A 17,895-nucleotide genomic window follows, 5' to 3' on the forward strand; every position below is an offset into this window, starting at 1 on the left:
AGAATGATCCTCAGTCTAGAGACCAAAGAATGGTCCTCAGTCTAGAGACCAAAGAATGGTCCTCAGTCTGGAGACCAAAGAATGGCCCTCAGTCTAGAGACCAAAGAATGGTCCTCAGTCTAGAGACCAAAGAATGGTCCTCAGTCTAGAGACCAAAGAATGGTCCTCAGTCTAGAGACCAAAGAATGGTCCTCAGTCTAGATACCAAAGAATGTCCTCAGTCTAGAGACCAAAGAATGGTCCTCAGTCTAGAGACCAAAGAATGGTCCTCAGTCTAGAGACCAAAGAATGTCATCAGTCTAGAGACCAAAGAATGGTCCTCAGTCTAGAGACCAAAGAATGGTCCTCAGTCTAGAGACCAAAGAATGGTCCTCAGTGTAGAGACTAAAGAATAGTCCTCAGTCTAGAGACTATAGAATGGCCCTCAGTCTAGAGACCAAAGCATGGTCCTCAGTCTAGAGACCTCAGTCCTCAGTCTAGAGACCATTGAATGGTCCTCAGTCTAGAGACCAAAGAATGGTCCTCAGTCTAGAGACCAAAGAATGGTCGTCAGTCTAGAGACCAAAGAATGGTCGTCAGTCTAGAGACCAAAGAATGGTCCTCAGTCTAGAGACCAAAGAATGGTCCTCAGTCCACAGCCCAAAGAATGGCCCTCAGTCTAGAGACCAAAGAATGGTCCTCAGTCCACAGCCCAAAGATGAGTCCATCTAAATTCTAATTATTGTTTGCTATCTTTTAAATTCTGTCCCACCTGACTTCACACACCTTTTAGGATGGTTTAGACTTCAGATTAGTATTTTTTTCGACACAAATGACAACAATCATGGGTCAAATACTGCCCATATCAGAATAGCTTCTCCTGAAAATCCTTCTTTGTTTTTCTCCCCCCCTCTCCCAGGAATAGACAAGAGTCCTTCAAAAGTGCATGGACCACAGAACAACGCCAAAAAAACAACAACACAACAGTACCCAGACACACTAAGCACCAATAAATGAGGACAATGATATGCTTCTTCTGGCTCCTTCTCTGTCTCCAATAAGAATCCTTGTCAGGCAGAACCGACACTTTGGAATGTCTGATTGGAAATAACGGAAGACCACACACACACACACAAAGAAGAAAAATGCTCGGGACGCTATTCCATCTTTACCAGGCCACTGGTTTGAATTGGCGCATATCTACCGACGTTCAGCGCGTCTTTCACATCGAGGCATCTCCACCTAGAAACTATAGCGGGTAAATAAAGCTCAATAGACGGGACAGAAATCAGACAGCCGCATCGCAATTTACCTGGAGCAGGGAGGCATTCTGACCTGCATCTCATAGAGAGACAGAGAGAGAGGGGGACAGAGACGGGGAGAGACAGAGAGAGGGGGAGAGAGACAGAGAGAGAGAGAGACAGAGAGAGGGGGAGAGAGACAGAGAGAGAGACAGAGAGAGAGAGAGACAGAGAGGGGGAGAGAGAGAGACAGAGAGAGACAGAGACGGAGGGGGAGAGACAGAGAGAGAGACAGAGAGAGAGAGACGGAGAGACAGAGAGAGAGGGGAGAGAGAGACAGAGAGAGACAGAGAGAATGAGAGAGGGGGGAGAGAGAGATACAGTGACAGAGAGAGAGAGAGAGAGAGAAAGAGACAGGGAGAGACAGGGAGAGAGAGAGAGACAGAGAGAGACAGAGATGGAGGGGGAGAGACAGAGAGAGAGACGGAGGGGGAGAGAGAGACAGACAGAGAGAGACAGAGAGAGAGAGACAGAGAGAGAGAGACAGAGAGAGAGAGAGAGAAAGAGAGAGACAGAGAGAGAGAGAGAGAGACAGAGAGAGAGAGAGAGACATAGAGAGAGAGAGAGAGAGACAGAGAGAGAGAGAGAGACAGAGAGAGAGAAAGGGGGAGGGAGAGTCCCGTCCCCCTCGGTATGCTCACCAAAGCAAAACTAGTGCGGGGTGGATGGGATGTGAGGGGGGTTTCGGATGGGGACGGGGAAAGGTAGGTTAACCTTTGTAGGAAAACAATCTGACGTGATGGCCTTTTCCTGGCTGTGCCTGTGCTCTGACACGCATGGGAACCCCCCCTAGAAATCAGATGGCATTCAAACTCGGGATTCTCTCGAATATCAAACTATTCTCTAGACTACCGGAGAACGCAGCTCAATGTATGATGGCAGGGCCTCTACGGAGAAATAAGACGAGGACAAATGTCACAATATACATGTAGGCTATAGTCAATAAACACATCTGGAGATATAGGGGGCCATTTATATCTATGATAGCCCATCATTTTACATTCTCGTCAATTTTACATTCCCCCCTCCCCCATAGCAAATGTCCCCGTAGTGAACATTTTCACATTTTTAAAGCCTATTTAATTCAGCAGGTCATTGATGTTGATGACAGGATGTACATCTGTTCAGTTAGCTATCTCCGTTTATTTAAGTGATTTAACCTCTTTGTCTTTCTGCCTGTTGCTGCACGCATCAGCCAACCGGACCCGAATATTGACGGACCGAATATTATATTGACGAAAGGGTGTAATCAACTGTTACATCAAATGTGATGCTTTTGTAGCTTTTTAAATTGTTATATAAATGTTGTTATTGTTGATATTTAAAAACGAAGTATAGCTCCAAACACTCGACCGGTGACTGCATCTCTCAAGCCATGGTATGTTTGGATACCGGGCGCAATCTTTTCCGTACAGGCCCAACAACACAGTCTCACAATCAATTCGTGCATATATGTACAAAATGCATTTCAGCAAATTTCGTGCGTTTTTGTGCGTTTTTGTGGCTTAATTCGTGAGAAAAGACACGAATTTATGTGCTTCTTAATTCGTGTTGGATGTGAGGCTGGGCTGACAGAACAGACTGCGGGGGGAAAAAAGCGCGAAAATGGTGCGCACGAGCTCCGTACAGGGGAAGGAAGATCAACAAGCATAAACAACCGTAGGATAGCACAACAAGGTGAGTCCCCCCAAAAATTATTGTATGCTTCTGCATTAATTATGTAATATGTCAGGGAGATGTGTATACTGTAGGTAACAAAGTAATACTAAGTGGAGGTTGGTGTAGAAGGTGTTAGTAGCCCATGTACCTCACCCTAATTATTTGGTAGGTGGTGGTGGTGGTGGTGGTGGCGAACTCGACAACTACTGGTCTAGACAAACATTTATACAAAAAAATCACTTTGTGGGGTAAATTGTACCACCACCCAAAAGGGTATTTAGGAGACTGGGGAGGGCAGAGGGACATGTGCTCTGTCTTCACAGGTAGAGCCCCTATTTATCACCTACCAGACATGTATTTAGGAGACTGGGGAAGGCAGAGGGACATGTGCTCTGTCTTCCCAGGTAGAGCCCCTACTTATCACCTACCTTCCAGACGTGTATTTAGGAGACTGGGGAGGGCAGAGGGACATGTGCTCTGTCTTCACAGGTAGAGCCCCTATTTATCACCTACCAGACGTGTATTTAGGAGACTGGGGGGGCAGAGGGACATGTGCTCTGTCTTCACAGGTAGAGCCCCTATTTATCACCTACCAGATGTGTATTTAGGAGACTGGGGAGGGAAGAGGGACATGTGCTCTGTCTTCACAGGTAGAGCCTCTATTTATCACCTACCAGATGTGTATTTAGGAGACTGGGGAGGGAAGAGGGACATGTGCTCTGTCTTCACAGGTAGAGCCTCTATTTATCACCTACCAGATGTGTATTTAGGAGACTGGGGAGGGCAGAGGGACATGTGCTCTGTCTTCACAGGTAGAGCCCCTATTTATCACCTACCAGACGTGTATTTAGGAGACTGGGGGGGCAGAGGGACATGTGCTCTGTCTTCCCAGGTAGAGCCCCTATTTATCACCTACCAGACGTGTATTCAGGAGACTGGGGAGGGCAGAGGGACATGTGCTCTGTCTTCACAGGTAGAGCCCCTATTTATCACCTACCAGATGTGTATTTAGGAGACTGGGAAGGCAGAGGGACATGTGCTCTGTGTTCCCAGGTAGAGCCTCTATTTATCACCTACCTTCCAGACGTGTATTTAGGAGACTGGGGAGGGCAGAGGGACATGTGCTCTGTCTTCACAGGTAGAGCCCCTATTTATCACCTACCAGACATGTATTTAGGAGACTGGGGAAGGCAGAGGGACATGTGCTCTGTCTTCCCAGGTAGAGCCCCTACTTATCACCTACCTTCCAGACGTGTATTTAGGAGACTGGGGAGGGCAGAGGGACATGTGCTCTGTCTTCACAGGTAGAGCCCCTATTTATCACCTACCAGACGTGTATTTAGGAGACTGGGGGGGCAGAGGGACATGTGCTCTGTCTTCACAGGTAGAGCCCCTATTTATCACCTACCAGATGTGTATTTAGGAGACTGGGGAGGGAAGAGGGACATGTGCTCTGTCTTCACAGGTAGAGCCTCTATTTATCACCTACCAGATGTGTATTTAGGAGACTGGGGAGGGAAGAGGGACATGTGCTCTGTCTTCACAGGTAGAGCCCCTATTTATCACCTACCAGACGTGTATTTAGGAGACTGGGGGGGCAGAGGGACATGTGCTCTGTCTTCCCAGGTAGAGCCCCTATTTATCACCTACCAGACGTGTATTTAGGAGACTGGGGAGGGCAGAGGGACATGTGCTCTGTCTTCACAGGTAGAGCCCCTATTTATCACCTACCAGACATGTATTTAGGAGACTGGGGAAGGCAGAGGGACATGTGCTCTGTCTTCCCAGGTAGAGCCCCTACTTATCACCTACCTTCCAGACGTGTATTTAGGAGACTGGGGAGGGCAGAGGGACATGTGCTCTGTCTTCACAGGTAGAGCCCCTATTTATCACCTACCAGACGTGTATTTAGGAGACTGGGGGGGCAGAGGGACATGTGCTCTGTCTTCCCAGGTAGAGCCCCTATTTATCACCTACCAGACGTGTATTTAGGAGACTGGGGAGGGCAGAGGGACATGTGCTCTGTCTTCACAGGTAGAGCCTCTATTTATCACCTACCTTCCAGACGTGTATTTAGGAGACTGGGGAGGGCAGAGGGACATGTGCTCTGTCTTCACAGGTAGAGCCCCTATTTATCACCTACCAGACGTGTATTCAGGAGACTGGGGAGGGCAGAGGGACATGTGCTCTGTCTTCACAGGTAGAGCCCCTATTTATCACCTACCAGACGTGTATTCAGGAGACTGGGGAGGGCAGAGGGACATGTGCTCTGTCTTCACAGGTAGAGCCCCTATTTATCACCTACCAGACGTGTATTTAGGAGACTGGGGGGGCAGAGGGACATGTGCTCTGTCTTCACAGGTAGAGCCTCTATTTATCACCTACCAGACGTGTATTTAGGAGACTGGGGAGGGAAGAGGGACATGTGCTCTGTCTTCACAGGTAGAGCCCCTATTTATCACCTACCTTCCAGACGTGTATTTAGGAGACTGGGGAGGCAGAGGGACATGTGCTCTGTCTTCCCAGGTAGAGCCCCTATTTATCACCTACCTTCCAGACGTGTATTTAGGAGACTGGGGAGGCAGAGGGACATGTGCTCTGTCTTCCCAGGTAGAGCCCCTATTTATCACCTACCTTCCAGACGTGTATTTAGGAGACTGGGAAGGCAGAGGGACATGTGCTCTGTCTTCACAGGTAGAGCCCCTATTTATCACCTACCTTCCAGACGTGTATTTAGGAGACTGGGAAGGCAGAGGGACATGTGCTTTGTCTTCCCAGGTAGAGCCCCTATTTATCACCTACCAGACGTGTATTTAGGAGACTGGGGGGGCAGAGGGACATGTGCTCTGTCTTCACAAGTAGAGCCCCTATTTATCATCTACCAGACGTGTATTTAGGAGACTGGGGAGGGCAGAGGGCCATGTGCTCTGTCTTCACAGGTAGAGCCCCTATTTATCACCTACCAGACGTGTATTTAGGAGACTGGGAAGGCAGAGGGACATGTGCTCTGTCTTCACAGGTAGAGCCCCTATTTATCACCTACCAGACGTGTATTTAGGAGACTGGGAAGGCAGAGGGACATGTGCTCTGTCTTCCCAGGTAGAGCCCCTATTTATCACCTACCAGACGTGTATTTAGGAGACTGGGAAGGCAGAGGGACATGTGCTCTGTCTTCCCAGGTAGAGCCCCTATTTATCACCTACCAGATGTGTATTTAGGAGACTGGGGAGGCAGAGGGACATGTGCTCTGTCTTCCCAGGTAGAGCCTCTACTTATCACCTTCCAGACGTTTATTCCTGATGTTCTCCTTTGCTTTTAACCTTTAACCTTGGATCGCTTCCTGTTTAGACAAAATGAAACCTAGACAAGAAGATAATAGGTGTACTATAGCCTAGGCCCCCTATTCTGTTAGCATATTAACAATGTCAATCAAATCATGTTGATATGTCAAGGCTCCTGGAGGGTCCTTCAGGGGTTCTTCAAATTCAAACTGGGGGGGGGGACACACATTCTTCAAAGAACCTCCATTAATTATTCCTCAAAAAAAAAAACTTTTGGGGGGGTTAAAAATTTGTCCCCCTCATAATTATAAATAATAATCAGCATAACATTAACAATAATAACAACAACAACAATAACAACAACAACACCAACAATAATAACAACAACAACAATAACAACAACAACATTAATAATAACAATAATAATAATAACAACAACAACAACAATAATAACAACAACAACAACAACAATAACAACAACAACATTAATAATAACAACAACAATAATAATAACAACAATAATAATAATAACAACAATAATAATAATAACACCAATAATAATAACAACAATAATAATAATAACAACAATAATAATAATAACAACAACAATAATAATAACAACAATAATAATAACAACAACAACAATAATAATAATAACAACAATAATAATAACAACAATAATAATAACAACAACAATAATAATAACAATAACACCAATATTTTAGTTGTCGGTGTTTATTATGATTTTAGTGGCAAAGCAAAATTCATAAAATCGTAAAAATGAGGTAAACTCCCAGCCCCAAGTTCAGTAGGTCTGTCGTGTTGATGTTGATGTTGATGTGTTGATGTGTCATCTATAGGCCGTCCGTAACCAGAATGCTATGGCAGAGCATGGGGACCAAATAGGTTTCCTGTTATATTCATCAGAGGCGTATGGAGGGGGAACTCTGTGAATACAAAACATATATAAGTATACAAATAATTAACAAAATATGCACAAATAAGGACTCTGGGATCTTCATTAAACAGGGAGGAGAAAAAATGGCTGCTGTGACTGAGTCCTGGAAGGTTCTAGAGAAACCATTCATTACAATCAACTGTAGATGATGCTGTATAACATTATGAGACAAACTAACACCGATTGTACCGTTGTGTGTCTGCTGGTCAGTATACCTGTAGACACAGACAGACACATACGGGGCATTCGAAAAGTATTCAGACCCCTTACACTTTATACACATTTTTCTACGTTACAGCCTTATTCTAAAATCGATTAAATTAAAAATGTTCCTCATCAATCTACACACAATACCCCATAATCACAAAGCGAAAACAGTTTTTTAGAAATTTTAGCAAATGTATGAAAAAAATTATCAAACCTTATTTACGTAAGTATTCAGACCCTTTGCTATGAGACTCTAAATTGAGTTCAGGTGCATCCTGTTTCCATTGATCATCCTTGAGATGTTTCTACAACTTCATTGGAGTCCACCTGTGGTAAATTCAATTGATTGGACATGATTTGAAAAGGCAAACAGTTAACAGTGCAGGTCAGAGCAAAAACCAAGCCAAGAGGTCGAAGGAATTGTCCGTAGAGCTCAGAGACAGGATTGTGTCGAGGCACAGGTCTGGGGAAGGGTACCAAAACATTTCTGCAGCATTGAAGGTCCCCAAGAACACAGTGGCCTCCATCATTCTTAAATGGAAGAAGTTTGGAATCACCAAGACTCTTCCTAGAGCTGGCCACCTGGTCAAACGTAGCAATCAGGGGAGAAGGGCCTTGGACAGGGAGGTGACCAAGAACCCAATGGTCACTCTGACAGAGCTCCAGAGTTCCTCTGTGGAGATGGGAGAACCAGAATTACAACCAGAATTACAACCATCTCTGCAGCACTCCACCAATCAGGCCTTACGTCTGGAGGAAACCTGGCACCATCCCTACGGTGAAGCATGGTGGTGGCAGCAGTGGGGATGATTTTCAGTGGCAGGGACTGGGAGACTAGTCAGGATCGAGGGGAAAGATGAACAGAGCAAAGTACAGAGATCCTAGATGAAAACCTGCTTCAGAGCACTCAGAACCTCAGACTGGGGTGAAGGTTCACACAGCCAAGCATTTTTCAGTGCCAAGAAACCTACAGTTATTAAAAAACATATATATATTTTATTTAACCAGGCAAGTCAGTTAAGAACAAATTCTTATTTGCAATGGCTACCTACCTTGGTCAAACGCCAGAATGACGCTGGGCCAATTGTGTCTCCACCCTATGAGACTCCCAATCACGGTCGGGTTGTGATACAGCCTAGAAATTGAAACAGGATCTGTAGTGACATCTCTAGCACTGAGTTAGGATCTTTGAAGAACCCTTGTTTTAAAAAACAAACTGATATTTATAGGGGTTTAATGTGATATGAATAGTAGTATATATAGTAGTATAGAATAGTCTATGATAAATATTAATAAATTGATCAACGGTGACGTTATATTAAACATGAAGACTCCACATATATTTTCGGGCGACATTGAATCAAAGGTTACTAGGCTACTGTAGACCGTTCATCAAAACAGTCTCGACACTGTCTGAACGCAGACACCCCACAGTCGGCTCCCTGGGAAAGGTCACGGTTGGCCCAAACCATTTCTCTCTCGACAACCCCGGAAGTGGTTAGCATGCGAGCAAAGTCCTCTTGTGAGTCCTGCTAAGTTATAAACAGGTGAGTTGATTTTCATCCGTTGGAACCAACGAGATATGTGCATGTATATATATTTTTTTGCCGTAGTAAAGATAACCGGAGAGGTGCCGGTTGAGTGTGAATCCGTCGCGAGAGTGGAACAGAGTGCTTTGTTTACATACCGCCGGCATTTCATAAACACGTGGGGTGCACAGAGACCGATGCTAACATATTAGCCAACTACACTTTCGATAGCATTAAACTAATTTAATAAGTACGTCCGCGTGTCGTAACTGAAATTACAGGCTAGTTGAACATCACGTTGTATAACATCTCCGTTCAGATGTCCCACTTTTAGTGTTAGTGGATGTTAGAGGTTTGTTAGCCAGTTAGCTAGCTAGTATGTGCGCATGCCTTGTTATGTTGTATCAAACCTGGCTGTTTGTTGTAGCCGGTAACGTTAGATGGTCATGTTTACAGGACATACAGGTTTAGTAGTAACCTGTGGGCCAGTGTGCTTCAGGACTCTCACCAACACCTTGAAATTGTCACGACAAAAATCTGGGGTCCGGGCTACACGTGTTAATGTTGTGTGTCTGTATCCCACAATGTGCCTTTATTGGCAAGTTTACTGACAAGCTCGTTGTGTTCCGTTTTGTAACCAGTTATACACGGACTGCAGTCGTCAAAAATCACATTTTCAACAGCAGAGATGTCATATATATTGAAACAGACTATTCTCATCTGTTTCTGAACTCCGTTTGGCCGTTTGTTATTGTGTTAGCGAAGCCACTTGGGCCGTTCCCATGTAACCGTCTTCTCCCCTCTCCAGAGATTCACAGGTGGCTGCTGTTTGTCAGCTGTTTTCAGCTAGTTCCGGTAGCTGGACAGATCTGGTTACCAGGTAGTTCATGTTCAGGTAGCTGGACAGATCTGGTTACCAGGTAGTTCAGGAGGCTGGACAGATCTGGTTACCAGGTAGTTCATGTTCAGGTGGCTGGACAGATCTGGTTACCAGGTAGTTCAGGAGGCTGGACAGATCTGGTTACCAGGTAGTTCAGGTGGCTGGACAGATCTGGTCACCAGGTAGTTCAGGAGGCTGGACAGATCTGGTCACCGGGTAGTTCAGGTGGCTGGACAGATCTGGTTACCAGGTAGTTCAGGTGGCTGGACAGATCTGGTTACCAGGTAGTTCAGGAGGCTGGACAGATCTGGTTACCAGGTAGTTCAGGAGGCTGGACAGATCTGGTTACCAGGTAGTTCATGTTCAGGTGGCTGGACAGATCTGTTCACCAGGTAGTTCAGGTGGCTGGACAGATCTGGTTACCAGGTAGTTCAGGAGGCTGGACAGATCTGGTCACCAGTTAGTTCAGGTGGCTGGACAGATCTGGTTACCAGGTAGTTCAGGAGGCTGGACAGATCTGGTTACCAGGTAGTTCAGGAGGCTGGACAGATCTGGTCACCAGGTAGTTCATATTCAGGTGGCTGGACAGATCGGGTCACCAGGTAGTTCAGGAGGCTGGACAGATCTGGTCACCAGGTAGTTCATGTTCAGGTGGCTGGACAGATCTGGTTACCAGGTAGTTCACGTTCAGGTGGCTGGACAGATCTGGTTACCAGGTAGTTCAGGAGGCTGGACAGATCTGGTTACCAGGTAGTTCATGTTCAGGTGGCTGGACAGATCTGTTCACCAGGTAGTTCAGGTGGCTGGACAGATCTGGTTACCAGGTAGTTCAGGAGGCTGGACAGATCTGGTCACCAGTTAGTTCAGGTGGCTGGACAGATCTGGTTACCAGGTAGTTCAGGAGGCTGGACAGATCTGGTTACCAGGTAGTTCAGGAGGCTGGACAGATCTGGTCACCAGGTAGTTCATATTCAGGTGGCTGGACAGATCGGGTCACCAGGTAGTTCAGGAGGCTGGACAGATCTGGTCACCAGGTAGTTCATGTTCAGGTGGCTGGACAGATCTGGTTACCAGGTAGTTCACGTTCAGGTGGCTGGACAGATCTGGTTACCAGGTAGTTCAGGAGGCTGGACAGATCTGGTTACCAGGTAGTTCATGTTCAGGTGGCTGGACAGATCTGTTCACCAGGTAGTTCAGGTGGCTGGACAGATCTGGTTACCAGGTAGTTCAGGAGGCTGGACAGATCTGGTCACCAGTTAGTTCAGGTGGCTGGACAGATCTGGTTACCAGGTAGTTCAGGAGGCTGGACAGATCTGGTTACCAGGTAGTTCAGGAGGCTGGACAGATCTGGTCACCAGGTAGTTCATATTCAGGTGGCTGGACAGATCGGGTCACCAGGTAGTTCAGGAGGCTGGACAGATCTGGTCACCAGGTAGTTCATGTTCAGGTGGCTGGACAGATCTGGTTACCAGGTAGTTCACGTTCAGGTGGCTGGACAGATCTGGTTACCAGGTAGTTCAGGAGGCTGGACAGATCTGGTTACCAGGTAGTTCATGTTCAGGTGGCTGGACAGATTGGGTCACCAGGTAGTTCAGGAGGCTGGACAGATCTGGTTACCAGGTAGTTCAGGAGGCTGGACAGATCTGGTCACCAGGTAGTTCAGGTGGCTGGACAGATCTGGTCACCAGGTAGTTCAGGAGGCTGGACAGATCTGGTCACCAGGTAGTTCAGGAGGCTGGACAGATCTGGTTACCAGGTAGTTCAGGAGGCTGGACCCAGGTTCAGGTGGGTGATGTTAGTCAGCTGTGTTCAGGTAGTTCAGGTGGGTGATGTTAGTCAGCTGTGTTCAGGTAGTTCAGGGGGGTGATGTTAGTCCACTGTGTTCAGGTGGGTGATGTTAGTCAGCTGTGTTCGGGTAGTTCAGGGGGGTGATGTTAGTCAGGTAGTTCAGGGGGGTGATGTTAGTCAGCTGTGTTCAGGTAGTTCAGGGGGGTGATGTTAGTCCGCTGTGTTCAGGTGGGTGATGTTAGTCAGCTGTGTTCAGGTAGTTCAGTTGGGTGATGTTAGTCCGCTGTGTTCAGGTAGATCAGGTGGGTGATGTTAGTCAACTGTGTTCAGGTGGGTGATGTTAGTCAGCTGTGTTCAGGTGGGTGATGTTAGTCCGCTGTGTTCAGGTGGTTCAGGTGGGTGATGTTAGTCCGCTGTGTTCAGGTGGTTCAGGTGGGTGATGTTAGTCAGTTGTGTTCAGGGGGGTGATGTTAGTCAGCTGTGTTCAGGTGGGTGATGTTAGTCAGCTGTGTTCAGGTAGTTCAGGGGGGTGATGTTAGTCAGCTGTGTTCAGGTAGTTCAGGGGGGTGATGTTAGTCAGCTGTGTTCAGGTGGGTGATGTTAGTCAGCTGTGTTCAGGTAGTTCAGGTGGGTGATGTTAGTCAGCTGTGTTCAGGTAGTTCAGGGGGGTGATGTTAGTCAGCTGTGTTCAGGTGGGTGATGTTAGTCAGCTGTGTTCAGGTAGTTCAGGGGGGTGATGTTAGTCAGCTGTGTTCAGGGGGGGTGATGTTAGTCCGCTGTGTTCAGGTGGGTGATGTTAGTCAGCTGTGTTCAGGTAGTTCAGGTGGGTGATGTTAGTCAGCTGTGTTCAGGCGGGTGATGTTAGTCAGCTGTGTTCAGGTAGTTCAGGTGGGTGATGTTAGTCAGCTGTGTTCAGGTGGGTGATGTTAGTCATCTGTGTTCAGGTGGGTGATGTTAGTCAGCTGTGTTCAGGTGGGTGATGTTAGTCGGCTGTGTTCAGGTAGTTCAGGTGGGTGATGTTAGTCATCTGTGTTCAGGTGGGTGATGTTAGTCAGCTGTGTTCAGGTGGGAGATGTTAGTCAGCTGTGTTCAGGTAGTTCAGGTGGGTGATGTTAGTCAGCTGTGTTCAGGGGGGTGATGTTAGTCAGCTGTGTTCAGGTGGGAGATGTTAGTCAGCTGTGTTCAGGTAGTTCAGGTGGGTGATGTTAGTCCGCTGTGTTCAGGTGGGTGATGTTAGTCAGCTGTGTTCAGGTAGTTCAGGGGGGTGATGTTAGTCCGCTGTGTTCAGGTGGGTGATGTTAGTCCGCTGTGTTCAGGTGGGTGATGTTAGTCCGCTGTGTTCAGGTGGGTGATGTTAGTCCGCTGTGTTCAGGTAGTTCAGGGGGGTGATGTTAGTCAGCTGTGTTCAGGTGGGAGATGTTAGTCAGCTGTGTTCAGGTAGTTCAGGTGGGTGATGTTAGTCAGCTGTGTTCAGGTGGGTGATGTTAGTCAGCTGTGTCCAGGTGGGTGATGTTAGTCAGCTGTGTTCAGGTAGTTCAGGGGGGTGATGTTAGTCAGCTGTGTTCAGGTGGGTGATGTTAGTCAGCTGTGTTCAGGTGGGTGATGTTAGTCAGCTGTGTTCAGGTGGGTGATGTTAGTCAGCTGTGTTCAGGTAGTTCAGGGGGGTGATGTTAGTCAGCTGTGTTCAGGTGGGTGATGTTAGTCCGCTGTGTTCAGGTGGGTGATGTTAGTCAGCTGTGTTCAGGTAGTTCAGGGGGGTGATGTTAGTCCGCTGTGTTCAGGTGGGTGATGTTAGTCCGCTGTGTTCAGGTGGGTGATGTTAGTCCGCTGTGTTCAGGTGGGTGATGTTAGTCCGCTGTGTTCAGGTAGTTCAGGGGGGTGATGTTAGTCAGCTGTGTTCAGGTAGTTCAGGTGGGTGATGTTAGTCAGCTGTGTTCAGGTGGGTGATGTTAGTCAGCTGTGTTCAGGTAGTTCAGGGGGGTGATGTTAGTCCGCTGTGTTCAGGTGGGTGATGTTAGTCCGCTGTGTTCAGGTGGGTGATGTTAGTCCGCTGTGTTCAGGTGGGTGATGTTAGTCCGCTGTGTTCAGGTAGTTCAGGGGGGTGATGTTAGTCAGCTGTGTTCAGGTGGGAGATGTTAGTCAGCTGTGTTCAGGTAGTTCAGGTGGGTGATGTTAGTCAGCTGTGTTCAGGTAGTTCAGGTGGGTGATGTTAGTCAGCTGTGTTCAGGTGGGTGATGTTAGTCCGCTGTGTTCAGGTGGGTGATGTTAGTCAGCTGTGTTCAGGTGGGTGATGTTAGTCAGCTGTGTTCAGGTAGTTCAGGGGGGTGATGTTAGTCAGCTGTGTTCAGGTGGGTGATGTTAGTCCGCTGTGTTCAGGTGGGTGATGTTAGTCAGCTGTGTTCAGGGGGGTGATGTTATTCAGCTGTGTTCAGGTGGGAGATGTTAGTCAGCTGTGTTCAGGTAGTTCAGGTGGGTGATGTTAGTCAGCTGTGTTCAGGTGGGTGATGTTAGTCAGCTGTGTTCAGGTGGGTGATGTTAGTCAGCTGTGTTCAGGTAGTTCAGGGGGTGATGTTAGTCAGCTGTGTTCAGGTGGGTGATGTTAGTCCGCTGTGTTCAGGTGGGTGATGTTAGTCAGCTGTGTTCAGGTAGTTCAGGTGGGTGATGTTAGTCAGCTGTGTTCAGGTAGTTCAGGGGGGTGATGTTAGTCCGCTGTGTTCAGGTAGTTCAGGGGGGTGATGTTAGTCCGCTGTGTTCAGGTGGTTTTAACACTGAAATGTAAAGGAATCTCCGACCCCCCCCCCCCCCAGGATCGATGCACCATCTTCAGTGGCTAAGCTTTCGGTCGGTCAGAACTCTGAGGAACATTGTTCATTGATCCTGACTGTGTGGAGATGCCTTTTCATTTCCTCAGACGACACACACACACCTCATCATTTCTCTGTCCTAGGTCTCTTCTCTCCACACACACACACACACGCTCTGTCCTCTATTCCCTGGGTGGCAGTCTGTGAGCGGTCAGCGTGGCGTTTCCAGGGCAATGGCGCTCTAGGAGCCAATCATCTCTGGCCATCATGGCACAGATACGCAGCACTGGCCAGGGCAATGGACCTCACAAACCCTTTCCCTCTCTCTCTTACACACACACGCACACACACACACACACACACACACACCACCTGACATTGAGCACAAATAGGTAACAGGAGGTTGGGTGGAGTTCATATTAGTTTTGATGATAATGAGTAGGGTGGAGTTTACATTAGTTTAATGGTAATGAGTAGGGTGGAGTTCATATTAGTTTGATGATAATGAGCAGGGTGGAGTTTACATTAGTTTTGATGATCATGATGTTATTGAGTTGGGTGGAGTTTGCATTAGTTTTCATGATAATGGGCAGGGTGGAGTTCATATTAGTATTGATGATAATGAGCAGGGTGGAGTTCATATTAGTTTTGATGATAATGAGTAGGGTGGAGTTTACATTAGTTTGATGATAATGAGTAGGGTGGAGTTCACATTAGTTTTGATGATAATGAGTAGGGTGGAGTTCACATTAGTTTGATGATAATGATGATAATGAGTAGGGTGGAGTTTACATTAGTTTGATGGTAATGAGTAGGGTGGAGTTCACATTAGTTTGATGATAATGAGTAGGGTGGAGTTCACATTAGTTTTGATGATAATGAGTAGGGTGGAGTTCACATTAGTTTTGATGATAATGAGTAGGGTGGAGTTCACATTAGTTTGATGATAATGAGTAGGGTGGAGTTCACATTAGTTTGATGGTAATGAGTAGGGTGGAGTTCACATTAGTTTGATGATGATAATGAGTAGGGTGGAGTTCACATTAGTTTGATGATAATGATGATAATGAGTAGGGTGGAGTTTACATTAGTTTGATGGTAATGAGTAGGGTGGAGTTCACATTAGTTTGATGATAATGAGTAGGGTGGAGTTCACATTAGTTTTGATGATAATGAGTAGGGTGGAGTTCACATTAGTTTTGATGATAATGAGTAGGGTGGAGTTCACATTAGTTTGATGATAATGAGTAGGGTGGAGTTCACATTAGTTTGATGGTAATGAGTAGGGTGGAGTTCACATTAGTTTGATGGTAATGTGTAGGGTGGAGTTTACGTTCGTTTTGATGATCATGATGTTATTGAGTTGGGTGGAGTTTACATTAGTTTTGATGATAATGGGCAGGGTGGAGTTCATATTAGTTTTGATGATAATGAGTTGGGTGGAGTTCACATTAGTTTGATGATAATGAGCAGGGTGGAGTTTACATTAGTTTGATGGTAATGAGTAGGGTGGAGTTCACATTAGTTTAGATGATAATGAGTAGGGTGGAGTTCACATTAGTTTGATAGTAATGAGTTGGGTGGAGTTTACATTAGGTTGATGATACTGAGTAGGGTGGAGTTCACATTAGTTTTGATGATAATGAGCAGGGTGGAGTTCACATTAGTTTGATGATAATGAGTAGGGTGGAGTTCACATTAGTTTTGATGATAATGAGTAGGGTGGAGTTCACATTAGTTTGATGGTAATGAGTAGGGTGGAGTTCACATTAGTTTGATGATGATAATGAGTAGGGTGGAGTTTACATTAGTTTAATGATAATGATGATAATGAGTAGGGTGGAGTTCACATTAGTTTGATGGTAATGAGTAGGGTGGAGTTCACATTAGTTTGATGGTAATGAGTAGGGTGGAGTTTACGTTCGTTTGATGGTAATGTGCAGGGTGGAGTTCACATTAGTTTGATGATAATGATGATAATGAGTAGGGTGGAGTTCACATTAGTTTAGATGATAATCAGTAGGGTGGAGTTTACATTCGTTTGATGGTAATGAGTAGGGTGGAGTACATTAGTTTGATGATAATCTCTCTCTCTGTCTCTTTCTCTGTCTCTGTCTCTCTCTCTATTGCTCCTCTCCGCAGGGTGTTGTGACCTCCGTGGTGATGTTCGGGGGCTACGCGGACAGGGCGGAGCTAGAGGATGAGCTGTACGCGGAGGAGTCCGAGGGGTCAGAGGGTGACGACAGTGAACTAGAGTTCAGACTCTACAGCCAACTCCACTACTCCTCTAACCCCGGAGAGGTGGAGGAGGAAGTGGGAGACAGGCACCTCTCCTCCAGCCACGGAGAGAAGGAGGAGGTGGAGGAGGAGGTGGGAGACAGGCGCCTCTCCTCCAGCAACGGAGAGAAGGAGGAGGAGGAAGATGGGAGCAAGGCCAAACGACAGCGGCCACCCCTGTCACATGATCATGGTCACAGAGATCTACGGCAAAACCTGCTGGGGGACGCAGAGCAGAAACAACAGAAAGTCAAACTAAAAACCCAACAGGCGAGGAAACAGCAGAGAGGTCTCTCCAAAGGTGAGTGGAGGAGAACAGACAGACCACTACTGTGTGTTTGTTTACACAGGGCTTTATCCAAAGGTGCGTGAATGTCCACTCACTGTCTGCGTCTGTAAAATTACCATGTAGTATTTTGTCCAGTAGTCACTTCTGCATAACTAACTACCTTGTAGTGAGCTAGCGAGGCTAATTAACTAACTAACTACCTTGTAGTGAGCTATCCGGCTAGCGAGGCTAATTAACTAACTAACTAACTACCTTGTAGTGAGCTAGCCGGCTAGCGAGGCTAATTAACTAACTAACTACCTTGTAGTGAGCTAGCCGGCTAGCGAGGCTAATTAACTAACTAACTACCTTGTAGTGAGCTAGCCGGCTAGCGAGGCTAATTAACTAACTAACTACCTTGTAGTGAGCTAGCCGGCTAGCGAGGCTAATTGAGTGACTTTCTATCCTGTCCTACAGTTACAAATAACACCACCTCCATTCAGATGAATAACTAGCAGTAGTTATAACTATAACTAGCACGCTACACGTTGGCTCTTGTTCGTTGTACAATATACTATACTCCTTTTCACTTTTAGTTCCGTCATTCCAGTTCCGTCATTCCAGTTCCGTCATTCTAGTTCCAACATTCTAGTCCCGTCATTCTAGTCCCGTCATTCTAGTTCCGTCATTCTAGTTCCAACATTCTAGTTCCGTCATTCTAGTTCCGTCATTCTAGTTCCAACATTCTAGTTCCAACATTCTAGTTCCGTCATTCTAGTCCCATCATACATATATATTTATTCATTCATTGGGGTTCACAGTGCCGGACTGAATCGAGGTCCCTGAACGGTTGGGTATAAATACCTCTATTGCCCTAATTATGATGCATAATCATTGTTGCAACGGGTTTATCACTTATTATTTTGGTGTCCATTTCCTGCGTTGCAAAAAAAACAACAACCCC

At 46.5% G+C, this 17,895-nt stretch overlaps 1 protein-coding gene across 6 annotated transcripts in view; it reads left to right on the plus strand.

Moving 5' to 3' along the window:
- zcchc7 (zinc finger, CCHC domain containing 7) overlaps window positions 1-17,895 on the plus strand; it is a 122,488-nt gene that overhangs the window by 8,667 nt on the left and 95,926 nt on the right. The window contains exons 1-2 of one of the 6 annotated variants that reach the window (XR_004206931.1): window positions 1,216-1,237; window positions 16,529-16,964. Coding sequence is in view for 1 of the 6 variants with exons in the window: in XM_031814830.1 (XP_031670690.1) it covers window positions 16,550-16,964 (415 nt within the window). In the remaining 5 variants the exon portion in view is untranslated. Of the gene's footprint in view, window positions 1-1,215; window positions 1,238-2,936; window positions 2,958-8,805; window positions 8,933-8,955; window positions 9,165-16,528; window positions 16,965-17,895 lie in introns of those variants that run through there. The other 5 variants (XR_004206934.1, XM_031814830.1, XR_004206930.1 and 2 more) reach the window with 5 other exon arrangements.

Source organism: Oncorhynchus kisutch, unplaced genomic scaffold (assembly GCF_002021735.2).
Source record: "Oncorhynchus kisutch isolate 150728-3 unplaced genomic scaffold, Okis_V2 Okis07a-Okis12b_hom, whole genome shotgun sequence".
Classification (NCBI taxonomy): Eukaryota; Metazoa; Chordata; class Actinopteri; order Salmoniformes; family Salmonidae; genus Oncorhynchus; species Oncorhynchus kisutch.